The sequence below is a fragment of the Chrysemys picta genome, chromosome 11 (assembly GCF_011386835.1).
Source record: "Chrysemys picta bellii isolate R12L10 chromosome 11, ASM1138683v2, whole genome shotgun sequence".
NCBI lineage: Eukaryota > Metazoa > Chordata > Testudines > Emydidae > Chrysemys > Chrysemys picta.
The window spans coordinates 3152566-3179049 of record NC_088801.1 but is presented as its reverse complement, the minus strand read 5'-3'; the positions used below and the strand labels follow the sequence as shown (position 1 = coordinate 3179049).

At 56.2% G+C, this 26484-nt stretch overlaps 2 protein-coding genes across 5 annotated transcripts; one reads left to right on the top strand and one right to left on the bottom strand.

The window, feature by feature from the left end:
- Positions 1-198: 198 nt before the first annotated feature.
- LOC101945870 (keratin, type I cytoskeletal 18-like) lies at positions 199-12369 on the bottom strand. Of its 2 annotated transcripts, XM_065560472.1 has the most exons (8): positions 11976-12369; positions 5324-5406; positions 3701-3857; positions 3403-3567; positions 3191-3316; positions 1825-2045; positions 1137-1165; positions 199-444 (listed from the first exon to the last, which is right to left on the bottom strand). In XM_065560472.1, the coding sequence occupies exons 1-8, from the start codon at positions 12330-12332 to the stop codon at positions 347-349; spliced, it is 1236 nt and encodes a 411-aa protein (XP_065416544.1). In that variant the 5' UTR covers positions 12333-12369; the 3' UTR covers positions 199-346. The 2 variants fall into 2 exon arrangements, with proteins under 2 accessions (XP_065416544.1, XP_005279947.2); XM_005279890.4 differs by lacking the exon at positions 1137-1165 and having other exon boundaries at positions 11976-12368.
- Positions 12370-12661: 292 nt separating this feature from the next.
- LOC101953831 (keratin, type II cytoskeletal 8-like) lies at positions 12662-25580 on the top strand. 3 transcript variants are annotated; one of them, XM_042843025.2, is made up of 9 exons: positions 12662-13010; positions 19717-19925; positions 20708-20768; positions 21213-21308; positions 21486-21650; positions 22791-22916; positions 23269-23489; positions 24067-24116; positions 24716-24869. In XM_042843025.2, exons 1-9 carry the CDS (start codon positions 12732-12734, stop codon positions 24829-24831), a joined length of 1323 nt encoding a protein of 440 aa, XP_042698959.2. In that variant the 5' UTR covers positions 12662-12731; the 3' UTR covers positions 24832-24869. The 3 variants fall into 3 exon arrangements, with proteins under 3 accessions (XP_042698959.2, XP_042698958.2, XP_023960531.2); XM_042843024.2 differs by lacking the exon at positions 24716-24869 and adding an exon at positions 25131-25580 and having other exon boundaries at positions 12663-13010; XM_024104763.3 differs by lacking the exon at positions 24716-24869 and adding an exon at positions 25087-25580 and having other exon boundaries at positions 12666-13010.
- Positions 25581-26484: the final 904 nt, after the last annotated feature.

Sequence of the window (26484 nt, the reverse complement as noted above, 5' to 3'; positions counted from 1 at the left end):
TAGTCCTGACAGCAGCAGAGCCTAATGCCCAGCCGGATCTTCGCTATTTCACTTAACTACTGGCAGGTACCATCTGTGAGCTGCCTCTCCCCCTAGGAGCTTCCAGCTGCTGGCTTCCCTTGTGCCCTTGCCATGTGTGAGCTAAATGGCGCATCCCGCACGGGTGTCCGGACAAACCGGAGGTAACGAGCCATTGCAAAGTGCTTGGAAGATCTTTATTCAGCAGTATTCCAATCACAGCAGAGCACAGCCCTCTCTAGAAGAGGATGCAACCCACACCCCTGGCTTGTTGAATCAGACTGAAAGGAGCTGTAAGTGCAGCAGCGGTAGATCGAGATTTGCCTCTTTACTGAATTACTTCCTCCGATCGCTGCGCAATCACTCTCCCATCCACAATCTCCTGGGTGGTGACCACCACCTTCTTAATGGTCTGCCTCCGGGAGCCTGAGAGAGAAGGGAAAAGGGGTCATTAGACTGGTACCAGACTCCTGCAGCTCCCTTCTGCTCCGATCTGCACTGCAGAGACAGGGACTCATGCCAGGGAAGTGTTGAAGAGGAAGTGCTGGGGGTGACGTAGGACAGCTGGAGTCACCCAACAACTGCAACCTAGAAGCAAGGCGCTTCAGAGGCTGCAGTGAGCACAAGTCTTGGTGCAGAGACGAGGGGATTAGCTCAGTGCTCTGGGTGAAGGGTGCTACTATTGGACGGACAGAGGGCTGGGAGGCCTTTGTGGAAGCATTAGCTGCTAGCCCAACGGGCCAATGCACCAATGTGCTGCTTCTCAGATGACCGAACTGAGCCAGCCTGCTGCTCCATCTCCCACTGCACTGTGTCTCCTTTGGGTGCCCTGTCCCCTACCATGTTTTCTGGAATGGATGGGCAGTGGTTTTACTCCAAACATGCCAGGCCTGGAACTCTACTTTCGAACAGGACAGAAGACCAAGGCTGAAGGACACGGCCGCATTGGTAGAAAAGGAACAGTAGCAAGATCAGAGGACACAGTTCTGGCACGTTGAGCGTGATCACACAGGAAGCCTGCAAGCAGATTGGTGCCAGGGCAGACCTGTACAGCGAAGAAAGTTGGTCTCCAATTAGCTAGCGCCCCTACGCTAATAGCACCACCTGGGGTCACTTACCCGTGCTGGCTGGATTCAGCAGTTCCTCTCTGCAAACACAAAACATGGCAGCGTTTGTGTGATCCCTGTCCCTGGGGGGAGGTGTGATTTGCTTACAGTGGGCACCTCTCCCTGAACAGCCCTGGGCAACTGTAGTGACCCATGGGATTTGCATGTCTTTTGTTGCTTCCTCTCTTCATAGCAGCTGTTATGAATACAGTCTCTGCCTGGTAACTAAGGCTTGCAAAGGAACAGCATGGATCCATTACATGGGCTAAAAAACCATGCTCCACTCCCTCCTGCTCTGGGCAACGCCTTTCCACCAGGTGCATGAGGTAGAAAAGGAATCCTGGTCCACTGACTGAGCCCCAGTCTCAGCCAAGGGCACTGGGCTATCTTTGCCTAGCCAAAAGTGCAGGTAAAGAAGCCCCGTCAGTGCAATGCCGGCCGATCAGAGACCACACCCCAGCCAGTGCGGATTTCACCCTGCATCCGGCAAGGAGACAGATAAAGCACGGCGCGGGAGCTGGCAGGACAAAGCGGTCTGGGATTCGGTCAATCGGCCCTGAACAGGAGGAGGAAGACCCCATATCTGGTGACAGAACGGGAGCAGAGAAACTAGAGTGACTTCCAAGGGTCGGTAGCGCCCCACAGCCAGCAGGAGAGAGGGAGAGCACTGGCTGGAGTGTTCATGGCCCCGGGCGGTTACCTGTCTATCACTCCCTCAATCAGCTGGCTGTATTGACTGATCTCATTCTCCAACTTGCTCTTCACATCCAGCAGGGCCTCGTAGTCCCGGGCCTGCCGCTCCAGGTCCGCCCGGCAGGCGGCCAGCTCCTCCTGCAGCTTGGCGATGACGTGATTGAGGTGCGCCAGCTGGTCGTTGTAGCGGGCTTCTGTGTTCTCCAACGTGTTCTCCAGGGTTTCCACCTGGATAGGAGCAGGGCCCAGAGCGATTACCTGGCAGCCTGTGTGCAGCTTACTCGCGGATCTCAATACAATGGCTAGGCCACGGGGGCCTGCATCAGCCCATGGATGTGGAACTCTACCACAGGGCAATATGGGACGGGACCAAGGCACCCAACACGTCCTAGGACTTGCACGGCCTGACGTGCAGCTCCACCTGGGCTCCCACCAGTCTGAGGCAGGTGCCCGGTGTCCTTCAGAAGGTGCCTTTTCCTTCCCTTGCCATTAATGCTCCGATCCGACCTAGGCTCACTTAGTTTACTGGTCTCTCCACAAGCATGTGGGTAGTCGGTGCTCTCGGGACTGTTGCATCTGAGCAAGGGACAAGACCAGGATCCCAGCAGTTAGGGGGAAGTCTGGCCAGTAGAGCCTGAGAATGAGAGGCAGCTTTTTTTTTTTTTTTAAATAAAAGCCTCCATCCCCGCTGGAGCTGGTACATGGTGGGCTGCTCGCCCTGTGACGGTGTAGCTGGCATTAGGACCGGCTCACTTGGTGCCTACGGGTTACAGCAGGGTCCCCTTTCCAGGCTAAGGCATGGCTCTTGCTAAGGGGTAGTGGGCCTGTAACCAGAGAGACTGATGCAGCGATCAGTTTCAGGTCGGGCCTGCAAGGACTCAGGGGAGAAAATAAATAAAATAACAGGTATATCTCCACTAATTTATTTTTATCTCCTAGAACTGGAAGGGACCTTGAAAGGTCATTGAGTCCAGCCCCCGGCCTTCACTAGCAGGACCAAGTACTGATTTTTGCCCCAGATCCCTAAGTGGCCCCCTCAAGGATTGAACTCACAACCCTGGGTTTAGCAGGCCACTGAGCTATCCCTCCACTGAGCCTCCTCCTGGGGCATGTAACTCAGTCCCTCCTCCACCTGGCTCGTGGCACAGGTGTAGGAGAAAGGCAATAAGCGTGAAAACCTCACGTCCTTCCTAAGGAAAGAGGCTCACTGGGAGAGGGAAGAACCCAGCCCCACCCAGGAGCGGGTCTTGGGTGGTTTTTCCCCCCCATCTCAAACTCCTGCTTCCTCAGACTGCAGGAGGAGACTGTTGCCCTGCCAGGGAAGCAGCACATGCTGCCAGGAACAGAGCTGGGGGAAAGCAGGGTCTCGTCACCATTTTCTGGAGGGTCTGGCGTTCGATCTCCAGGCCCTGAAGCTGCCGACGCAGCTCATTCAGCTCGCTCTTGGCTTCCTCCAGGGCTTGGGTGTTCACGTTAGCTTCCTGGGACAGCGTGTCGAACTATGGGAAAGGAGAGGGACACCATGGTTATGCCCGAGACCGTCATGGCACGGGATCGCAGCCGCTCTCCTCGCTTCTCCCCTCACCTTGGCCTTGTACCAGCTCTCGGCATCGTCCCGGTTCTGCTCGGCCACTTTCTCGTACTGCTTCCGGATCTGGGCGATGCTCTCACTCAGCTCCTGCTTCTTTGGGTTGTCCACCTCCACGGTCACGTCCGAGTTAGCGATCAGTGCCCTGAGGGCCTCCGCTTCCTGCAGAGAGGGCAACGGGGTGTTAGCGGCTCCCAGTCCTGCGCTGGTTGCCCCCAAGCGCCGTCACCCCAGTCAAAGCACGGCCAAGCCAGCCACGTTCCCACACCTCCAGCTGCCCCTGCCCAGCCTTTACCTCCTTGTGGCTCTTGCGCAGGTGAGCGAGTTCCTCCTTGAGCCCCTCCAGCTCCGCCTCCTGCTTCATGCGCAGGAAGTTGGTGTCCTCCATGATCTTGCGCAGCCCCTGGGTGTCCTTCTGCACGCTGTCGCACCCGGCCTGCTCTGCCTCCAGCCTGGGAAGAGGAAGGGGAGAGATCAGACCCTGCCAGAGGGGCGGATTTCAGGCACATCGCATTGCAAGCACTGGCTTTTCTGGCTGCAGGAAGCTTCCTTGGATCAAGACAAGGACGAGTTAACCCAGCAAGATGTGAGTAACGCTGGAGCCTGCAGCTTCAGACACGTCCCAATTCCAGGGGGAGGGGCACAACAGAAATGCGGACAGACCCTTTCAAAGCACTGATGTGACCAGTAGTCTGGAAAACACCAGCTGCCTTAGCGACACATCGGGGAGGGAGCTGCCCCCAGGGCAGGAACCTTCGAACTCGGCAAGGCAAGTTGCTTTGTGAAAGTTCTGGGCATGATGGTTAAAGGCAGCAGGAAGTGGATTTGTCCCACCCTCCAAAAGGGATGGCGAGGGAAGCCACCAAGCCAGCCCCAGGACTAGCCGATCTTACAAAGAAAGGCTTCAGCGTTAAACACGTTCAGTCGTGTGTGGGGAAGGCAGCGAGGAGTGTAGGAAAGGGACGGGGGTCTGGTACCCAGAGAGCCTGAAGCTAGTGGAGGCTGGCGTGGGCAACTTCTCCCAGAATCAGCATCCAGGGCAGACGCTGAGCGCCTGTCCTGCACCTCTGTAAGAGGGCGCCCCACCGGGAAGTAGCTCCTCTCTGGCGCACTGCCCCATTGGAAATACCCTCTAATTCCACAGGGCAACACTAATTCAGGGGCTTGCTTCTGTTTCCTCACCCCCGTTGAGCTGCTGGTCAAGGGAAACCATGCCCCGAAGTGCCCCGAGCCTCTGTTTGCCGGACGCTGGGAATGGGCGACAGGGGATGGATCACTTGCTGATTCCCTGTTCTGGTCATTCCCTCTGTGGCACCTGGCATTGGCCATTGTCAGACAGGACACTGGGCTGGATGGACCTTTGGTCTGACCCAGTCTGGCTGTTCTTGCGTGTTTGGGAGACCAGCAAGGGAAACCAGGTTCTCCGCCCTGCATTGTAGCAGGAATCCACTCCCACCTTTCTAGACTGACACTGTGCACCTGCCAAGTGGGGCAAGGTGCCCGGGATTCCAGCTTGATGCTAGGAGTGGCGACTGAAAGAAAGAGGGAGGAGTTAGAAGTGGACATGTACTTAGCGTTCAACCACATGGAGTTGCTCCAGGGAAGAAATGTGGGGATCAGAATTAAGAGTCAGATTTCAAGGCAGAAGGGAGCGATGACTATCTACTCTGACCTCCCACATCGCACAGGGCAGAGAATTTCACCTAGTAACTTGGGAAGTTGTCCTGTGCATGAGTTTTAATGCTTGGGCAATGCACAGAACCCCAGGGACAGAGCTCAGCTCTGAGAAGTTTGGCCGCAGTAGTGGATTGCTACAGGTTCACAGCCGTTGAGTGGGTCTGTTTCCCCAGTCAGGGGCAGCATCGTTTGCTCTATGCACAGCTCAAGCGGCAGTAGCGGGGGGAGTGAGGCGACCTACTTGACCTTGAAGTCATCGGCCGCCAGCCTGGCATTATCGATTTGCAGCAGCAGCTTGGCATTGTCCATGTTGAGATCCTCCACCTGCAAGAGAGGCAAGGGACTTCAGGTGGGGATGCTAAAGCGATACGTATACTTCCCCCCCACACACATACCTCTCCACAGAGAGGTCTTACAGCTGAGGAACCCAGCTGCAGAGACGTTAAAGTCCATCACCGCGTGTCTATCCCTTAGAGAGACAGGCCCAAGGTAGGATCTTGGGACTCGACCTGCCGTCCTAGCCTCAGCTCTGCAGATTCCCTCTGGGTCTTGCGTCACTTAAGGCCAGTTTTACCGAGGTGCTGATGTCAGCGAGAGCTGTAGGAGCACTGTATCTCTCAAGTCAAGCCCCTAATCTCTGGGCCTGGCTTTCTGCTCGCCCGGGTATGCAGCGATCAATAGAACATGAAGCTCTTTCAAGGGGAACAGGCCCCTACCATGGATTAAGGCCAGAAGGGATGATTAGATCCAGTCTGATCAATGCTAGGTCTTTATTACTATAAGCCTGCCCACTCCCAGACTTCCTCCTTCCCGTGCACATGCTGACCCAGATTCCTATAGGGCAGGCACCCGTCCACCCCATATGCAGTGCTGCCCACAGCTGCAGTGTGCACGGATACTCGTTGAAAATATCCATTTGAAACCCTGGCCTCCCTCAGGCTGCCCCCGCCCCCCTTCCCGGCAAACCCCGGTCCCACTCCCAGTCACCCTGTCCATCCCCCACATTCCCATCCCTTGCACTTGTCCTCTTCCAGTTCTTCCCCCAACAGCAAGTCTGGGGCATCTGGTCAGGGCCGGCTCCAGGGTTTTGGCCACCCCAAGCAGCCCAAAAAACAAAAACAAAAAAGCCGTGATCTGCGGTGTCAATTCAGCGGGAGGTCCTTCACTCCGAGCCAGCGTGAGGGACCGTCCGCCGAATAGCTGGACGTGCCGCCCCTCTCCAGAGTGGCCGCTCCAAACACCTGCTTGACAAGCTGGAGCCTGGAGCCGGCCCTGCACCTGGTCATCCCCCAGATACAGTAACCTGGTGCTCGTATAACCCCTTGTTATTATCTGCTAAGCACCTCCCAGCCTTGATTTTCACCACTCCTCGAAGGCAGGGCAGGGCTAGTGTCCCCCTTTCAAAGAGGGGGGAACGGGGGCACAGAGATTCCCAAGTCCCAGGGAGTGGAGCAGGGAATTGAGCCCAGGTTGGGAAAACCCCAGGCCTGAACCACTGGGCCGTCCTTCCAACTCCTGCCATTGTGGTCTCTAAGTGACATGATATTACATGATACACACCCACCCCTGCAGGACCAATCGGGGGGGGATCAGGAGAGCATTTGGCCTGGGCCTCAAATTTAGACACTTGTTAATTTTTTGGCATTTGATAAGTTTCACAACTTGTTTTTATGCACATCCCTATCAGACCAAAATGTGACACTCTCAGCTCAGCGCTGCAAATTTAAGCAAATAAGAGGTGATTTGGTAAAAGACTTTTTTTTGTTAACTGCTGTAGATTGTCATACTAAAGAGTTTAAAATGTTCATAAATATTAATAAAAATATATTGGTTCTGATGGCACAAGATTAGACCGTGTCATTTTTATTTTTATTATGGCTGGGGGGCCTCAAAAGCTGGAAGTGGCCCGGGCCTCTTTGGCCCTCTGAGAGGGCCTGCACCCCTGCAGTGCCCTTATCTCAGCCTCGATCCCCTCTTCAGCTTAGCTCCTCCTGAAACAAGTTCAGAGCTGGCAGCTCAAGCGCAGAAGGAACCTGCCAGTGGGTTTCATGTTTCAGAAACTGGCACATTTGCAAAGCAAAACAAGGCGTTTGTTTGCCCCACGGGGCTCTTTGCGCCAGCGGGTTGGGTTACAGCAAAGTCAAGCCAAGGGCAGGTGGTTGCATTGTCGCCGGGGGAGAAGCTGTACTTTGCAGCCCGTGGGGAAGCAGGGCAGGGGGCAGCTCTTCCCTGGACCCCAGTAGCGTCTAGTCAGATCGCCGAGGCACGTTCCAGGGAGGAGAATTTAACGGGGCCGGAAGATCCAGCTGCTTCCGTGGAAGCACCTGAAAACAAGCCGCTTTCTGCTGTCTGGGCTGGGTCCAGAGCTCCTTCGAATCTAGGGAGGCCATTGAGTCATGGACCTACGCTGCCGTTCCCAGAAGAGTCCTCAACTTCCTTCAGCACCACCTGCCTAGCCCCCCCCATTCAGACACCTGGCCAGGTTCCCTCTCTTCAGTTGGCATAAGCAGAAGCTGGCCAAGCAAGATACAGCTGCAGCGTTTCCCCCAGAAGCAGCTGCATTTCAGGGGTGGGGGAAACGATCCCCGTGTCTTGGGAGCCCCACTGAGAGGGAGGGGCTGTGTCTCCATGGCGCTCATGGCAGGACCAGAGACCCATTGAGGTAGAAGACAGCACAGCCAGTGCAAGATTAGGTCTGTCGGAGGAACCCCCGGCTTCCCTATGGCAATGACTGAGGAGTCCGATGGGAGACAGAACAGAGGTGTCTCTCTCTCCCTTCCAGGCAGTTCTCTGCTGGCCAAGAGACAGACTTGGAGGGCCTCAAACTCAGCAGCTATAAGAGTGGACTGACTTTGGGGGTGCTGCGCACCCACCTCTCACTGAAGGCAGGAGGTGCTCAGGTCCTCTGGACCGAGACTCAGGGCCACCTCTATTCCAGGGGGAGATTTTCACCCGTGCCCGAGGGACTTTGCCACGCAAGCCACTGGGGCCCACATGCCTAAGTCTCTCGGGTGCTGTTGAAAATCCTCCCTGGGTGCTTTACTTTGAACACAAGCTTGAACGTTGTGGCCTTTCTGGACCAGTCATTAGACATTTAAAGCGAGTCAGCCCTGCCCCCTACAGGTGGAAACGATTCGTCTTTTGCTAATAGTTCGCTGGGTTTGGTTTTTTAAAGCCATATCCGATGGCCCCAGTGCATTCCCTCTAATATTCCCATCAGAAATAGACTGTTCCTCCTTCCCCTTTATAAATGCAGCAGGAAAGGGGCTGGGAGGAGGGGAAGGTCCCTTGCTTCTCTACTGGCCTGGGGCACAAATATTTAAACAAATAACCCACCCAGCCCAAATTGGATGCTCTTGTTTTCCAGCTAGAAGTCTCAGTGAGGGGTGGACTTTACAGACTGCAATATACAGGCATCCTTCACCTATCACCAAAATGCAGCCACTTCTGGGGTGGCACAGTTTGGGACAGGAAAAGGAGAACATTGTGTGCAATGGAAACTGGGGGAGGAGGGGAGAATCTGGAGAAGCAGAGCTTAATGGCCAGCGTTGCAACTGGTGCTGGACAGCCAGGCTAACAACCTTAGCCTTGTAAGAAGCGCCATGAGATGCTGAGTGCCAAGACTTCTGCAGGAAGTCCTGTGAAATTGCAGAACAAACAGTGGTGTGTAACCTGTCACTTCAATCAGCCTATGGACCAGAGGACAGGCAGATAGCAAATGGAACACCCATTTTTTAAAAAGCCTCCAGAGACGATCCCGGCAATTTCAGGCTGGTTAGCCTAACTTCAGCACTGTAGTAAAGAACAGAATGATCAGACACAGAGATGAACACGATATGGTGGGGAAAAGTCAACACAGCTTTTGTAGAGCGAAATCCCGCTTCATCAAGCTATTGGGATTCTTTGAGGGAGTCAGCAAACATGAATACGGGTGACTCAGTGCATCTAGTGTACTTGGACTTTCAGAAAACCTTTGACAAGGTCCCTCAGAGGCTCTTAGGCAATGTAAGCAGACGTGGATAAGAGGGAAGGTCCTCTCATGGATCAGTAACTGGTTACAAGATAGGAAACCAAGGGTAGGAATAAATAGTCAGTTTTCACCATGGAAAGAGGTAAATAGTGGTGCCCCCCAGGGGTCTGTACTGGGCCCAGTCCTATTCAACATATTCATAAATGATCTGGAAAAAAGGGGTAAAACAGTGAGGTGGCAAAGTTTGCAGATGATACCAAATTAATCCAGCTGAAGGTGACCACGCAGAGTTCCAAAGGGATCTCACAAAACTGGGCAACCAAATGGCAGATGAAATTCAATGTTGATAAATGCAAAGTAATGCACATTGGAAAACATAATCCCAACTATACATATACAATGATGGGATCTAAATTAGTTACAACTCAAGAAAGAGACCTTGGCGCCATTGTGAATAGTTCTCTGAAAACATCTTTTCAGCGTGCAGCAGCAATCAAAAAAATTAAATGTCATTAGGAAAGGGATAGATCGTAAGATAGAAAGTATCATAGTGCCCCTATATAAATCCATAGTACGCCCACTCCTGTCATAGCACATGCAGTTTGAGTCGCCCCATCTAAAAAAAAATAAAATTGGGAAGAGTACGGAAAAGGGCAACAGAAATGATAAGGGGGGGTGGAACAGCTTCCATGTGAGCAGAGATTTAAAAGTCTGGGACTGTTCAGTTTAGGAAAGAGATGACACGGGGGAGCTGATAGAGGTCTACAGAACCATGAATGATGTGGAGAAAGTGAATCAAGAAGTGTTGTTTACTCCTTCACTTACCACACAAATCGGGGTCACCCAATGAAATTAATAGGCAGCAGGTTTAAAACAAACAAGGCCAAATGCACAGTGAACCGGTGGAACTCCTTGCCAGGGGATGGTGTGAAGACCAACAGTATAAATGGCCATTAGCCAGGATGGGCAGGGACACAGTCCCATGCTCTGAGTGTCCCTATTTACCTTAACAAAGAGAAGGTTCAGGGATGACTTGGTTACAGTCGATAAATACCTACATGGAGAACCAACATTTAATAATGGGCTCTTGGAGCTAGCAGAGAAAGGAGATGATCCAATGGCTCGAAGCCGAAGCTAGACAAATTCAGGCTGGAAAGAAGGCGTAAATTTGTAACCACGAGGGTAATTAACGATTGGAACAATTTGCCCAAGGCCCTGGTGGGATTCCAGACTGGCCGCTCTTCCAGAAGAGCTGTTCTAGGAATGACCAGGGGGCAGTTCTCTGGCCTGGGCCATGCAGCGGGACCATAATGGTCCCTTCTGGCCTTTGAATGTATGTCTATATTCAGGGAAGCAAGAGTCACAGTAACCCTGAATTCAGCTTGATTCCCGGGTCTGCTGAAACCCACAGGGCGTGTCCAGATCCTTCTTCACACTGTTTGGGCAGATGACGAGATCTGTACAGAGACAGGGAATCCGGATCTAGGTGCCCTTGTTTACTCTCGGAAGGCTAACAATGGAGAGAGAGAAAAACACACGAATGTTTGGCAGCTTGAGCAGAAGCAACTGTTTAACCAGCAGCCCCAAGAGACTGCCAAAAGCAGGGGGAGGGGGAAGAGAGCCGACTCGAGGCCAGCTAGGCAGTGCTGTGGGGACAGCCGGCCCTGGCAAGCCCGGCTGCACTGAACAGGTATGTTCAGACTCTAGAGGACAAGGGCTTTCGTTTCAGCAGCTCCAGAAGGCCCGCTACTCTCTGCGGGCACTTCATTCTCCTCTCCCCTGCCTGGCTGGTTGAGTTGGAAACAGGAGGGAGTAGCCACCAGGGGATCCGCTGACGACTTTCAAACCTGAAGAGATTCACTGAGCGACAGACAAAGCAACGGCTGCAGTTCACCGGCGCAAGGGGCTCCTGATAGATCAGCCCCCGTTTCAAAACAGGGTGGTTTTGGGGGCGTCACTTGAGACCTCAAAAGAGGCCTGGTTTTCAGAAGGTGGGTGCTTCGCATAGTCTGAAAGCATCTGGTCTCTTCCAGGCATCCATAAACGAAGGACTCTAAGGTCACCACTGAAAATTTAAGCCCAAATAGCCCCCTGACCTTTCACAGCACTGTCGGCAAAGGGCAGCAGGGCCGGAGCGTTAGAGTGGAGAAAGGAAAGAGGATTGAGCTGCACAGAGCTGTATCCTTGCTCAAGGTCCTACATCTTACTGGAGTATTGCTGGCTGCGGCTAGGCCAGGCCTGCAGCTCCCTTACTAACAGAATAAATTGTGAGCGCGCAGGGGCAGGACCCTCTTGGTTCTGCACGTGTTTCCCCAGAACTTGGTAGTGGGGAATAAGAAGCTTTTGGAATTTGGGGTTCCTGCCCCCCCATTACATGAGACCTGAAGGGCCAGGTTCCAGCATGCCTCCCTGGTGTTTCTTGCGGATTAGGGCAAACGGAGGTGGCACCAGCAAGGTGGGGCTACAGGGCGTGACACTTCCCCAGAAATTGACACCCAGGTCGGATAAGCTCCCTGCACAAACTGGGTGTGTCTGCCTGTCCCCCCACGGACCGCAGGGGGCCAAGAGGGGGCACGATCTGTGAGTCCGTGACACCTTGCACCCTCAGATCTCTCTTCCCCAGCTCCGGTCTTGCCTTGGCAGGCTAAGGGCCGGCCAGAGGCCCTGGCACCCCAGGGAGGGGGTGAGGCAGCCAGCGCAGACCTGATGGGGGACAAGAAGAAGACGGATGCCCTCTGCCCTGTTTCTAGGCTTAAGGAAGGGGTGACTGGGCAGGGGACACAGGGCAGCCCCCTTAGCCCCATTTCACTGGGGACTGCCAGCAGCAGGGCCCCTGCCCTGTCCAGGGGATGGGGCAGTAGCATCCCCAGAGCTCCCCCAGGGTCTGGCAGCCCAGGGCCCCCCACCCCCGGCTGGGCCCTACCTGCTTGCGCAGCTCCTCCAGGGGCCGCTCGCAGGCCTCCCAGTCCCGCTGGCCGGCGCCCCCGCGGCGGGCCCGCACCTGGGCGATCTCCTCCTCCAGCGCCCGGTTGGCCGCCTCCAGCCCCCGCACCCGCTGCAGGTAGCCGGCCAGGCGCTCGTTCAGCCCCTGCAGCGCCTCCTGCTGGCTGCCGGCCCACAGCGAGTCCAGGTTGGCGCGCAGGCCGGGCAGCAGCGCCTGCAGGCGGGACCCCGACACCCGCGGCTCCGAGCCGCCCGCGCCCCCGTACATGCTGCCGGCCGAGAAGCCGGGCCACGGGCGGGGCGAGCCGGCCAGGGAGCCGCTGCGGGACCGGGACATGCTGCGGGCTGCCCGCTCCCGGGCCGCCCCTGCCGCTATTTCTACCTGGGCCGCTGCATTATTCAGGAGCCTCATTTGCATGCACAGGTAGAGGCCGGCCAATGGAAGGCGCCGCTGCAGACCACGCCCCCGCACGGGGGTGGGGGCAAATAGTCAGGAGCCCCCTGCAAGGGGGTGGGGCTATGCTAATGAGGGTGGGGACAGCGATGGGGGGGGCTGATGGATGGCCTCAGGTGAGTCCGGTTGGGCGGGGCTAGGCGTATTGTTGGGGGCGGGGTTATGGTATTTGATGGTCTGGGGCGGGGCTAGGCTAATCTGCCCCTATTTTTAGGTGCTGGCGGCTGCGGGGCTCGAACTCCGCCTGTCCCTTGCCCCGCGCGTCTCTCAGCTCCCGGGGCGATGAGCAGCTACCCGCGCTCCAGGCCGATGAGCTTCAGCAGCCGCTCCCAGGGCTCGCAGCCCAGCTGGGGCTCCCTGTACCGGGCCGGCTCGGGCTTCCAGCCGGGGCTCCGCAGCTCCCCCAGCCTGGGCCGCCTCGGCCCCAGCGGCGTCTCCGGCTCCTTCCTGCTCTCCTCGATGCCCAGCCTGGAGATCGACCCCGCGCTGCACCAGATCCGCAGCGATGAGAAGGAGCAGATCAAGGGACTCAACAACCAGTTCATCTCCTTCATCGACAAGGTGAGCCGGGGCGGGGTGTGAGGGCCCCGCTCCCCCGTGCTCCCACGGGCGCCTCTGGCTCCGTTGCTGCCGCAGGATCTGCCCTGCTGGGGCGGAGGGAAAACAAATCCCAGTGGAAATGTATCCTCCTCCCTGCCCTGGGCATCTAACCCGGTGCCCCTGGGACACACGCCTGCCGTGCGCTGTCCCCCTCCCTGGCACCTTTGGGGCGGCATCCTGCAAAGAAGTTGAGCTTTCCCGGCCGATTGCCAGTGAAGGAACCATGACCTGAAAATACGGGGGGGCGGGTGCAGCCAGTCATTTAGGATGTGTCCTGTCTACACTGCATTGTAAACTCCAGTTCAGACTCCGGTTTGAGCCCACTCTGTCCACACACACCGCTTTCAGCAAGCACTCAGGACCTGGGTCCTACGACCGGGGTGGGGCCCAGCCCTGGTCTGCAGTAGGAACAGCTAGCACAGGAGTTGAGAGCCGGAGCCAGCAGTTGTAAATCCGGATTTACAGTGCAGTGTGGACGCTAATGCACAGACTTGGGAACGCTGAGTCTAAGATCCCTGCTAGCAATGCCGTGTAGACGTAGCGGTAACTTCTGAATTCCAGTCTCCAGCCAAGTGTCCAATTGTTCATCTGTTGCTTCCCGGCTGATTTGCTGAAGTTTTATGAAAGACAAAAAAGTTATTGTTCCACGCGAAGCACCTGGTGGAGGTGAAATCAGGAGGGGGGGGAAGAGATTCTGGGGTAATTAGATTCATCATAAATCTTTCTCCTTCGTCCCCTAGCCGGAGCGGATTGCTTTCATTTAAACCTGTGAGCGTTTACTGGACGTGAGCTTGTTCCAGTGTTGTTATAGGTATTATGGGCACAATCCGACAGCTCCCATTAACTCCAGTGGGCTCTGGGTCAGGTCCTAGAAAAATATCTTTGAAAAATTAACAGTAATGTTCAGTCACTGGAAATCCCAGTGAATTAGGAGCTGGCTGCATTGTTTGCCAGCCGCCTGCCACACCTCAAAGCTCCGAGTAACCGGATTGCCTCTCAAACAGCGGGGAAGGGAGCTCTGGCGTCCCTGGTGGGAAACATTTTGAATGTCTTCTGCAGTGGTGTAGCCGTGTCAGTCCCTGGATGTTAGAGAGATGAGGGGGGGAGGTCATATCTTTTATTGGACCAATATCTGTTGGTGAGAGACAAGCTTTCAAGCTTCCCCAGACCAGAAGAAGAGCTCCTTGTAGCTCGAAAGCTTGTCTCGCTCACCAACAGACAGGACCGGCTTTAGGAAGTGCGGGGCCCGATTCAAATAGTTTTGACGGGGCTCCGGCAGGGTTGACTTAAAAAAACAAAAACAAAAAAACATAAAAAAACCACATGGGGCTTGTACTCACTGGGCCACGCTCCTAGTCTTTGGCGACGGGTCCTTCACTCGCTACGGGTCTTTGGTGGCACTGAAGGACCTGCCGCCAAAGACACAGAGCGCCGTCGGGTAAGTAAAAATTAAAAAGGCGCCTCTAGCTAGGGAAGGGATTCTCTGCCACTTGCCCCCCACTCTGGGCGGCCCTGCCACTCGGCGCGGGGCCCTCTTAGGTGCGGGGCCCGATTCGGGGGAATTGGTGGAATTGGCCTAAAGCCGGCCCTGCCAACAGAGGTTGGTCCAATGAAAGATCTCACCTCCCCCACCTTGTCTCTCGAATATTTCTAATGGCAGAATCCCCTTATCTGAGTTGCACCTAAAAATGAAAACCCCTTCCCATGTAGGCCCGGCCCCAGTCTTCTCCTTGGCTTTCAACATGTGCTTTGAGAGACGTGATACCTGGAGCCCTATCACAGCCTCAAACCACAACTGGAAGCTGCCAATTCAGCCGGGTAGCCCACAGATAAACTCCTTCATTCAAGCTCCTGCCTTTGCCAAACGCCCTGTGTGACCTTGGGTGATCGGCTCCGCCTCTCTGTAGAATGCTGTCAAGGCAATTTACCTGCCGCTGGGGGCAGGGGGGTGACGCAGAGCTCACCACAATACACAGCGACCCTCAGGTGGATGGAGCTAGAGAGGTGCAAATGACAGCCCATCCTGTAGATGGAACCACACAGACGGCCGTCTGTACCTGTGCACGGCCCTATGGGATTCTGCGTGGGCACAGCTGTCCCCCACACGGGGCCGTCTGCAGGATCACGGCCACCATCGTTATGGTATATGCAAATCAGCAAATGTGATGACAAACTAGCATTCTATCTAGAATTCCACTTGCTGTCCTGGGGCTCTGTATTCAGGGCTGTGGTAACCTGGGATGTAACTGACTTCTCCAGTCAGCAAAACTGCATGTGAATGGGCAGATTCCGAGTTACTGACTCGTGACCTTGACCTTGCCCTAATACAGCTGAGCATCAGCCACACAAACACAAACACACACACACACTTGAATCTAACTCACAGGTTGGATGCGCAGCCTCTGAGGTGACGCCCTTGTTTTCCTAATGAAGCTGTTCAAAGATAATCCACCCAGGGGGAAGTTTGTGTTTCTTAATAATAGCATGAACTTTGTCTGGCCACCTGGTGTCTCTGCTGCTCTGATGGATTTGACACTTTTTTTCAATTGCTGCTTCCTGGTGGATGAAGCGTCTGGAAGGGTTTTGAAAAGAATCTGTTCTGGTTTTTCACCTTCGCAATTTGGCTGCTGTCTAAGGTACCATGCTGCACTAGCTCGTGAAATAGCGACACCACACATCCCAAGAGTGAACGCCGAGCCACTGGGAGGGGCTTTTTTTAGTCTGACCCTCAGACCATGTGAAAACTCCGGCTTTTCTGGTTGATGCTTGGCTAGCAAACATGTTAGAGAAAGAAAGTCTTAGTTAAAGAGTGACGACATCCCACAGATCCTCCAGCAAAACCAGGGAAGAGCAGATTTGACCTTCCCGATGGTCCAAAGATCAAAAACAAGCAGGGGGAGAGGGGAATCTTCTCCAAATAAAACAATTTTTTGGTCAATCCAGCATAAAGAAATGCAAGAGGCACCAAGCCTGGGTTTTAAGACCTCCTGTGAGCTCCCGTATGCCTTAGTGTAGCTTAAAAAATAATAAGGACGTTGCCACTGAATGCAAAACAGGTGGTTTTGAGACATTCTCAGCCTTGGGTCTCTGCAACTCCTGTTCCCACACAGCATCAATAATAAAACCCCCACTGACTCTGAGACTCTGGTTCATGTCAGCCACTCCAAAGGGCTTGATAACAATGACCAAGCTGGCAGAGCACCTGATCTGAGCCGGGCAGGAAAGGGGTGAGCCCATAGGTGCTGGGACTAGGGGGGCTGCTGCACCCCCTGACTTGAAGTGGTTTCCATTCTCTGCAGGGTTGACAGTTTGGTTCAATGGCTCTGAGCACCCCCACGATACAAACTGTTCCAGCGCCCCTGGGGGAACCGTGGCTGGCTGTGACAAAGCCACAAAAGTTCTGTGGAGCAGAAGCTAATGCAGCCACTTGATCCCTTCGTGTGGCAGAGAACAAAAGACTCTTAATTCCTCTCTTATTCCGCAAGCTACATGCAAATAAGAATTTCCGCACGGAGCAGCACGGCTGTGAGCAAGCCCTGATCATCTGAAACACACCCTGCTGGGGATGGGATGGCCCTGCTGATGGGGTACAGAGTCTAAATCACCCCTCAAATCCAGCCCACGCCTGCAGGTCATTCCCATCTCGCAGCTGGGTGGTGGCCCATATGAAATCCGTTGGTGGGCTCAGTCCGGGTCTCATCAGACGAATATCCACATCCCAGACACTCTAGTAATGGAGCAGTGTGGCAGGGCCTATCCCGAGAATAAATAGATCTGCAAATCCTGCAGGAGCTGGAAACCCTCCGGGACTGTTTCCTACCAGAGCGCGGGGAAGGTAGAAGGAGCCCCAGCCACGTCCATGCACTTGTTTTTGCCAGTAACTTTATGGTTTCCCTCTCCAAATCCTGCATCTTGGCAGGGGGTTAGACTAGACGACCCTTACGGTCCCTCCTAACCTTCTGGTTCTGTGGCTGGCCCGTTCTGGCCAACATTTGTGCTTGTCTATCCCTCCCACCCTGGCCTCTGTCAGCTGGACTGGCAATGACCACCTAGCAGCCGTTCCTTTTCTGGACACCTGAAGGCTTCTAGATTTCACACTCCATCATTCCGCTGTCAGTGCCAGATCCAATGGGAGGAGCTGGGGGTGTCTGTGGTGAGGGACAAATGCCCTGGAGCCTACTAACCGGCTCACAGGCCAAATGCCCTCCCAGCTGCGCTGTGCCCGGGAGGGACCCAGATGCTGATTAGGTTCATTCTTGCCTGTGACCTAGAAGATGGCTAAACCTTAGGGCTGCAAGGTGGAGATCTCCTGTAGAGTCCTGTATCACTCCCTTCCTTGGGACTAAAAGAACAGGAGGACTTGTGGCACCTTAGAGACTAACCAATTTAATGTAGCCTAAGCTTTCGTGGGCTACAGCCCACTTCTTCGGATGCATGTAGTGGAAAATACAGAAGGAAGGTGTGTGTGTGTGTGTGTGTGTGTGTGTGTATACACAGGGAACATGAAACAATAGCTGTTACCATACACATTATAAGGAGAGTGATCAGATAAGGTGAACTGTTGTCAGCAGGAGAGAAAAATAACTGTTTGTAGTGGTAATGAAAATGGCCATTTCCAGCACTTGACAAGGCGATATAAGGAACTCGGGAGGGGGAGGGGGGAGATAAGCATGGGGAAATAGTTTTATTTTGTGTAATGGCCCATCCACTCCCAGTCTTTATTGAAACCTAGTTTAATGGTGTCCAATTAGCAAATTAATTCCAATTCAGCAGTCTCTCATTGGAGTCTGTTTTTGAAAATTTTTTGTTGTAATATTGCGACTTTTAGGTCTGTAATCGAATGACCAGGGAGGTTGAAGTGTTCTCCGCCTGGTTTTTGAATGTTATAATTCCTGATATCAGATTTGTGTCCATTTATTCTTTTGCGTCGCGACTGTCTGGTTTGGCCAATGTACATGGCAGAGGGGCATTGCTGGCACGTGATGGCATATATCACATTGGTAGATGTGCAAGTGAACGAGCCCCGATACTGTGGCTGATGTGATTAGGTCCTATGATGGTGTCCCCTGAATAGATATGAGGACAGAGTTGGCAATGGGCTTTGTTGCAGGGATAGGTTCCTGGGTTAGTGTTTTTGTTGTGTGGTGTGTGGTTGCTGGTGAGTATTTGCTTCAGATGGGGGGACTGTTTGTAAGCGAGGACTGGCCTGTCTCCCAAGATCTGTGAGAGTGAGGGATCATCCTTCAGGATAGGTTGTAGATCCTTGATGTGCTGGAGGGGTTTTAGTTGGGGGCTGAAGGTGACAGCGAGTGGCGTTCTGTTACTTTCTTTGTTGGGCCTGTCCTGGAGTAGGTGACTTCTGGGTACCCTTCTGGCTCTATCAATCTGTTTCTTCACTTCAGCAGGTGGGTACTGTAGTTTTAAGAACGCTTGATAGAGATCTTGTAGGTGTTTGGGATTGTCTTTCATTAACAGCCAGGGATCTGGTTGCTAGAGAGAGTTGCCTTTTTAGGTTGTTCCCTCTTATCCACAGACGGATCACAGTTTTGTTCTGTATTGGTACAGCACAATGCCCCACGACTGGGCTGCTACACGTTGCAGTAATCCAAATAATAATGACTTCCCTGGCATTCACCCCTCTCACCCGCTGGTAGGATGTATGCACCGGCTTGCAGCCTTCGTTATGCTCTCTTGGAAAAGGAGACACTGCATCGCCCCCTTGTGGTGGAACTGGGATCTCTGGGGTCCGATCCCTGAGTACCCAAAGGTGGCTGGCTAATCGATAGAGCTGTCAAAAAGTTTTGACTTTTTGATGTTACTTTTTTGTTCAGCATCGGAAGGGAAATTCAGAGGGTGAAAAATGTTGCAAACCCCCAAAATGTGGCACAGTTTCAGATCGGCAGTGTGGAAACCGAAAACATCGCCGTGTTTTGATCCAAACGACACGTTTGGAAGCATGGAGAGGGAGCGGGCTCCCTTTGAAACGGCCGTTTGAAATGTGCTTGTTTCGATCCCTTCGCTTGATCTGAAAATAAAAAACCTTGTCAAAAACCGGCATTTCTCCACGGGAAAAGTTGCTTTTTGATGAAACTGCATTTTCCGATGGGAGAATTTTTTTGGTGGCAAAACTTCAGCCAGCCCTACTAAGTGACAACTGTCCTATGGTTCTAGATGGAACGCCTTTCAACCTGCCAGCTCTGTGCATGCGGCCAGCATGTGGTCATGCCACACAGCTCACTAGTGCTGGTTTTCCAAATGTTCTGCCTCAGGAATGAGTTTGTGGCCGTTCTCTGGCCTGGGTTAGACAGGAGGTCAGACCAGATGATCACAATGGTCCCTGCTGGCCTTGGAATCCAGGAGGAGGAGGGGAAACGTGGGCCAAGGGGAAGCACTGTCTCTCGTGGATCTGCCTGGGCCGAACCAACCTGGGCCGGGATTCACACCTCTTGCGTTCCAGGGAGCGTGGGGATTTTACACCTGCCGCTTCGCCCTCTGCAGCCATCTGTTCCTGTGCATCCCCCCGGTGCACTGATCCTCGCTAGACATTTCTGAGGGACCTGCCCTGAGCCCCCAGAGGGGGACGGTCTTACTGCACAGCTGCCTGCCTGGGCGACCCTGACGGGCGGAGCGAAGCGCAGGGCCCAGTACCGCTTGTTCTCGCCTCCAGGTGCGTAACCTCGAGCAGCAGAACAAAGTGCTGGAGACGCAGCTGAAGCTGCTGAAGGACAAGGACCAATACAAGTCCAACCTGGGGCAGATCATGGCGCGCTCCAGCCAGAACCTGAAGCAGCAGATCGAGACGCTGAGCCAGGACAAAGGCAAGCTAGGGACGGAGCTGGACCACATGCAGGCGTTGCTGGAGGAGCTGAAGGGCAGGTACGTGGGTCTGGGGCAGGTGGCCCCATACGGCAGCGAAGCCGAGTGAGCTCCAGGAGGGAGGAAACCATGAAAGGTGGGGTGGGAACCGAGGAGACGAAAGGCCCCGTCAGTGAGATCCATTGGACCCATCACCCAGGACATGGGTGCTGGACAGGAAACAGCCCTGTTCTTGTGGGGCAGGGGTCTTGTCTTCTGTCCTGGCTGGGATCAGCTGCCATCTGAGCCTGGAGCTTCCTTCCCAGGGAGGAGCCCAGAAATCAGGGGCCCAGCCCATAGGAGTCATGCTCCGTGAGCAAGCCCAGTCTGGCATTTATTGACGCTTCTCCCTGAGGCCTGCCCGCTGCAGGGCAAAGACCCCCCCGCCCCCAGCCCCAGATAAACTGTAGAGGATCCCAGCAATTTCTCCTCCTAAGTCCCCCCCCGCCCAAGAAACTCCACATCTCCACCTCCCCGAGGCTGCTGTGTAGACTGGCTGGGGCTCTCCACGCTGGCCAGCGTGGCTGCTGAGCCATCTCCAGTAGGGGGCGCTAGGGAGCTGACTCAGGGCTCCTCTCCCAGTGCCTCACCTGCCCCCCACACCCCGATCTCTGCGCCCCGCAGCCAGGGGACGTGAGACACGCCCAGGATTCGAACCCAGAGCCCGTTCCTTGTTGCTCTCTGGCTTGGAGTCCGAGCATCCGTCCCCATACTCCCGTGGGACGGGGTCCCGGCTCGCTACGTTAAGGCCCCGTGCCTGTTGCTGCACTGCCTGGCTCCCTGCACGTCCCCTCTCTCCCCAGGTACGAGGACGAGATCAATCGGCGGAACCAGCTGGAGAACGAATTTGTCGTGACGAAGAAGGTGAGAAACCTCCACCCTTCGTCCCGGGGACATCTCTGCCCAGCTAGTCTCTGCTTTACCCGTACAGCCCAGCAGGTCACGCGCTGCCCTCTGGGGTCCAGCTCCCCTCCCGGACATGGGCACACGCCAAAGCAGGATCAGATGCGAGGGTGCTGTGTGGCTGGAGGAGACATTCATCTTCCACTGGGAAGAGGCACCAGAGATGGATGGAAGGGATTTGGGCTGAAGACCCACAGGGCATTTGGGAGGGGAAATCAAGGGAGAACCCAGGTGTCCTGGCCAACATCCCCCTCACCCCCTTGCCCCACAGAGCAGAGTGGCTGCAGTGGCTGGCTGCCCAGGACCCACACTGCTGGGGCCCGATCCCAGGGTGCACTGGGGCCCGACAGGAGCTCCTCTGCCCCACACGGCAGTGCCCTGACGGCGTCTCTCCTGTGCCTGCAGGATCTCGACGACCTGTATCTGCAGAAGGTGGATATCGAATCAAAGCTGGAGAGTATCACGGACGAAATCGAATACCTCAAGCAGCTGTATGACGAGGTGGGCGCCGGCCCCTGGGGGGCTCCAGAGCTCTGTTTGCAGGCGGTCCCGCCTGGGGAGCATTGGGGTGCTGCTGGCTGGGGGAGTCCATGCAAAATGCAGCGAAAGAGGAATCTGGATTCTGCTCTGTCTCAAACCCCCCCTCCCCCCCCCCCCCGAATTTCTTCCCTCCCGCAGGAGATCCGGGAGCTGCAGTCCCAGATCCAGAACACGCAGGTGACGGTGGAGATGGATAACAGCCGGGAGCTGGAGATGAAGCAGGTCATAGACGAGGTGAAGGCTCAGTACCAGGCCATGGCAGCCAAGAGTCGGGAGGAGGCCGAACAGTGGTACAAGCACAAGGTGAGCGGCGCTCCTCCCCCGCCGCGCGTGCCCCATGCCTGATCACGCTTCCTCGTTCTCGCACGCTGCTCGCACACCCATCCCCGTGCGGGCCAGCTTTCCCTCTGCACCTACCTGTTCCCCACACGTTCGGAGCTCGCCTGCATGTCCCGGAGCTTGCCTCCCACCAGCTGATCCAGCCAGTCCCTCCCCACCCCTCCACCCCACCCCCAGTGAGACTTGCACAAGTCCACGTGCACGGTGAGCTTGCTGATGGCGATAGTGAACATGGACCTCGTGAGTGCACAAGCAAACTCTGTGCACGCTCCTCTGGGCTTGCAGACAGGCCTGTGATATTCTCCAGACATGGCTCCCAAAGTGTACATAGACAAATGAGCACCGAGACATCCCTCCCGCCCCCCCCAGGGATCAGTGAACCCCCCGCCATTCCCTGGGTCAGAGGCAGATTACAATTTTGTGGGGCGCTGGGCCAGATGAATTGGGAGGGGGGTCCTCCCCTCCTGTGCTCCTGCTGGGGAGTGGGGTTGGGGCATGGCAGTTCCCCCGGTCCCTGCAGGAGCACTGGGAGGGTGGGTAGAGTGGGTCAGGGTGTGGGGGTGCCCATTTTTTCAGGGCCCCCAATTGGCTGGGGCCCCTGAGCAGGGGCCCCGATGGCCCAGTGGCTAATCCGCCACTGCCCCGGGTGTGCAAGCCCAGCTGAGCGAGGGAAGCAGCAGCCACATGGAGAGAGATGGGACCCAAGTGCTGACTCGTCAGCTAGGACTGGTCCAGCCAGGGCCCCCCAGCGAGTTGGTGAAGGCTCGTGTGTCCTCCAGGCAGCAAGAACTCCCAGCAGGGGTTGTGGGTTCACGTCCCCCAACCAGGGGTTGGGCTATTCCCGCCATCTCCCTGGTGGAGCAGGATGCTGGCTGGGCCCCGCTCACAAAGACACGGGGATAAACGTCCCAGCCCCACGCGATGGACGAGCTCCCAGGGGAACGGCCGCTGGGAACAGCCCTGTGCTGGCCTAGTGAATGGGATCAAAGGGTCTGTCCCAGCTCTGCCCTCAGGCTCCCTGCCGGCACCTCTCTAGGGCAGGCGAGGGGCTCTGGGACCGAGACAACGCCTTGGCAACCCCTCCCTCTCCCCCTCGCCCCCCAGTTCGATGACATGGCGACCCAGGCCCGGAAGCACAACGACGAGATGAAAAGCATCAAGAATGAGATCGCGGAGCTGAACCGCTACGCCCAGAGGATCAATGCTGACATCGAGGCCCTGAAGAACCAGGTGAGCCCCACCTTGTGCAGCCTGCCTCCCGGACAGGGGGCTCGTGTGGGGCAGGGACATGCTCCCTTCCCAGGGACCCCCTCCTGCAACTCTGCCCGTGCCAGCCGGCTTCTCTGCTGAGGCCAGAGACTGCCATGGGGGGGAGCCGTGTTCTCTTCCTCCCCACCCCCCGGGGGGAAAGTCCTGGTAACCCCCTGTCTTGGTTCCCAAGGCTGCTTCTGGGGAGGGCTATGGGACCAGGTGCAAAGGATTCTGGGGGAGCAGTGGCTGGTGCAATCATCCCCTCCCTTCGACGGGCAGGCCAGAACACCCCCCACCCCCCAGGTGACCTTGTTTCTGCCCCCGGCGCTAGCGAGCCAACCTGGAGAGCGCCATCGCGCTGGCGGAGGAGCAGGGCGAGCAGGCCGTGCGCCGCGCCAAGGACACGGTGCAGGAGCTGGAAGATGCGCTGAAGGGGGCCAAGCAGGACATGGCGCGGAAGGTGCGCGAGTACCAGGAGCTGATGAACATCAAGCTGGCCCTGGACATGGAGATCGCCACCTACCGCAAGCTGCTGGAGGGCGAGGAGAACCGGTGAGCGCTCCCCGGGGGCGGGGCGGGGGGACCCAGCTTGGGTTACCTGGGGAGCTTGGCAAACCCCCGGTTGCTCACAGCCGGGCGTGGCTGGCCCAGGGCTGGGATAGCAAGGGGGGCTGCGGGTCAGGATTGAGGGGCACCCGCACAGGTATGGAATCACGGGGTGCGTTGGTAGAAGCCACCCGGGACGCTGGCAAACTCCTCCGTTGGAAGAGGCTAGCGGGAGGCTGCCTGGACAGGCTACAGCAAGGGGGGCTCTGTGCCGGGGTGGGGAGGGCGTCTTCATCCTCCGGATTTGGCTTACTAAGCTCAGGCAGCATGACCTAATGGGATGAGCTCCCTGCCGTGTGGGACCCTGGGAAAGTCACTGGCCGCCCTGCCCCTATCTTCCCCCACCGCGCTAGTCCCATGAGCGCTTCTCACCCCTCTGTGCGGCCAGGGCCCCCTGAGCCAGCGACGGCAGGGCAGGTTCTCTGCCAGGTCTCCAGTGGGCAAGAACCCACCCGACCCCGCCTGCCACCCCCGTAACGTGCTCCTCTTGACGGCGCTCCCGTGTCTGATTTCTCTCTCCCAGGATGATCGGCCAAGGCCCGAACCCACATAGCAGCGCCATGGACAAACGGAGTGAGTCTCTTCCCCTGGTGTGTCTGGCCTCGGTGCCTGGGGGCGAGGGCAGCCCAGTCCCGCATGTGCCCCGCTGTCTCTGCAGCCCAAGGCAGCATGCCAGGGTTTCCCTACCTGCCGGAGCAGTCAGCCCCACTTCTGGTGTATGGGCCGGGGCTCTCCGCCTCCCAGCTGCCTGCCTGTGCCCTCCCCACAGAGGAGTGGGGTCCCCGGACAGCACCCCCATTGCCCGTGTGGGTTAGACCCTGGGCGATGGAATGGTGCCCCAGGGCCCGGACTTGGGGAGCCAGTGACGGTGCCCTAGGGACCGCGGGTGAACTGTGCCAGTGTCTTGTGCAATGGGGGGATGTGGCTGTGACCCCCGGCGGGATCGCAGGGGTCCCAGCTCGGCTGCAGGGCGGGCGTCTCCAAAATGCGACGAGCGGGGCCCTCGGGTCGCTGCAGGTTAGATCCGTGTGGGCAGGGCCTGATGGCTTTGAACAGGCCGGTGCCCAGGTGCCCTGCAGCTGAGAACGGGGGTGGGAAGCACCAGCCGCTATCCCTTGAGTTAGGAGCTGGCGGGCGGGAGGAACTTTTTCATAGGTGCCTGATCTCCCTAGCTGGGCCTCAGGAGAGGGCTGTCGCCGAGACCAGCCGCTCGACAGAGCTGATGACACACGAACAGCCCGATCCCGTGAGGCTCCTTCCATGGCCCGGGCTCTGGGTCTGCCCCTGAGCTGGTTCCAAGCCCGTCACGCACACCAGGGTATCTCTGTATGTAAATAGATGTAAATCACAGACCTAATGCAAATTAGCCGCTGTCAGTCCGAGCGAGGGCAGGAACGTGCTCCCCCGTTGATTTGCATGCGTAAATCCTTGCCTCTGATTGGCCAGCCAATCCCAGCTTGCCCACCTCTCATTTGCTTAATCGCTTTGGGTCCCAATCAAGAGCCTCTTCGTAAAACCGAACCCTCTCTGATTTCTCGATTAGATTTCTAAACCCACCCCCAACCCCTTCCTGACTTGCTTACGCAGCTGGACTCCTGCCTTCCCGAGTGGCACTCCCCTCCCCGGGCAGGGCTGCCACGCCGCCCGGGCCCGGGCCAGCCTCCTCGCCCAAGAGGCCGATCCTGATCAAGACCGTCGAGACCAAGGATGGGAAGGTCCTCTCGGAGTCCAGCCACTTCTCGGAAAACTAGCCCAGGCACGAGTCGCGGGAGATGGATTTCAAGCTGCGTAACGTCCTGACTGCGGCCCAGTTCTACTCTGGGTCACTGAGGGTAGAACTGGGCCAGGAGATTGTAAGCTCCACGGGGCAGGGACCTGGTCCCACGATGCATTTGCAAAGCGTTCTGCACATCCAGGGTGCTAGGGAACCCACAAAGCTGTTGGCGTTTGCTGGCAGGCTCCGGGGGTCTCTGACTAACACCCCGACCTCGTTAGCAGGCAGGGAGCTGGCAAAACAAGGGTTAAATGGGTGCTGGCTTGCTGACCAGCTGGTTCGTTAATTCACTTAATGTAAGGGTGGTGGGAACAGCCAGGGGGCTGGCCGGGAAGTGGGACAGGCAGGCCTGCTGAAGGGATTTTAGCAAGACTCTGTCCTAATGAATCAGACTCAGGCAGGGGACTAGCGCTGAGCTACCATTGCAGATCCTAGGACCGGTTGGCTGCTTCCTTTGGAGATTTTATTGTGCGGGGGCCAAGAGGGCAAATTCTGCAACGGCCAGGGCTGGGCAAGCAGCAGCCACTTACCCTTTGACTAAGGAATAACTCTGGTCTAGGCTGGCACCCAGTGGGTCCTCCCCATTCCAGATTGTTAATGCATTGAAACCTGGCTCCAGGGCTGGGCAAAAATGGCTTGCAGGGGGCCAGACGCTGCGGGGATGGGTGTGCGAAGAGAAGCTGAACTGAACAGACTAAGGGAGGTGGTCTAGGAAATAGGATGCACATTGTCCTCAGTCCAGGAGGGCATATGCTAGAGCCGTGGTTCCCTGCGGGGCCGCGAGCAGATTTCAGAGGGGTTGCCAAGCAGGGCCGGCGTTAGACTTGCAGGGGCCCAGAGGAGACAGCTGAAACCCCGCTGCCTGGGGCCCTGAGTCCTGCCACTAAGGGCTGAAGCCGAAGCCTGAGCAACTTAGCTGCATGGGGGGCCCTGTGGTGTGGGGCACAGGGCAGTTGCCCTGCTTGCTAACCCCTACCGCCGGCCCTGGTTTTTATAGGCAGAAACCCAGTTGCTGTGGCACAGGGGGGCCGGGGGGTTTTAATAGCACGTTGAGGGGGCTCAGAAAGACAAACGTTGAGACCCCCTGGGCTAGAGTCATCTCTTAGGCTAGAAGGATGCTTAAGGCGGGAGGCCTCCTGCATGGCTTTTATTGTTCAGTTCGTAGAC

Excerpts from the sequence above, each read along its gene's own strand:
- LOC101945870 (XM_065560472.1), bottom strand. The coding sequence starts at position 12,332 with ATGTCCCGGTCCCGCAGCGGCTCCCTGGCCGGCTCGCCCCGCCCGTGG. Across the intron at positions 3,568-3,700 it reads TGCGCAAGAGCCACAAGGAG|GAAGCGGAGGCCCTCAGGGC; the intron begins GTAAAGGCTGGG and ends CCCTCTCTGCAG. Across the intron at positions 2,046-3,190 it reads GCCAGACCCTCCAGAAAATG|GTGGAAACCCTGGAGAACAC; the intron begins GTGACGAGACCC and ends GCTCCTATCCAG.
- LOC101953831 (XM_042843024.2), top strand. The coding sequence starts at position 12,732 with ATGAGCAGCTACCCGCGCTCCAGGCCGATGAGCTTCAGCAGCCGCTCC. Across the intron at positions 20,769-21,212 it reads AATTTGTCGTGACGAAGAAG|GATCTCGACGACCTGTATCT; the intron begins GTGAGAAACCTC and ends CTGTGCCTGCAG. Across the intron at positions 23,490-24,066 it reads CTGGAGGGCGAGGAGAACCG|GATGATCGGCCAAGGCCCGA; the intron begins GTGAGCGCTCCC and ends TCTCTCTCCCAG.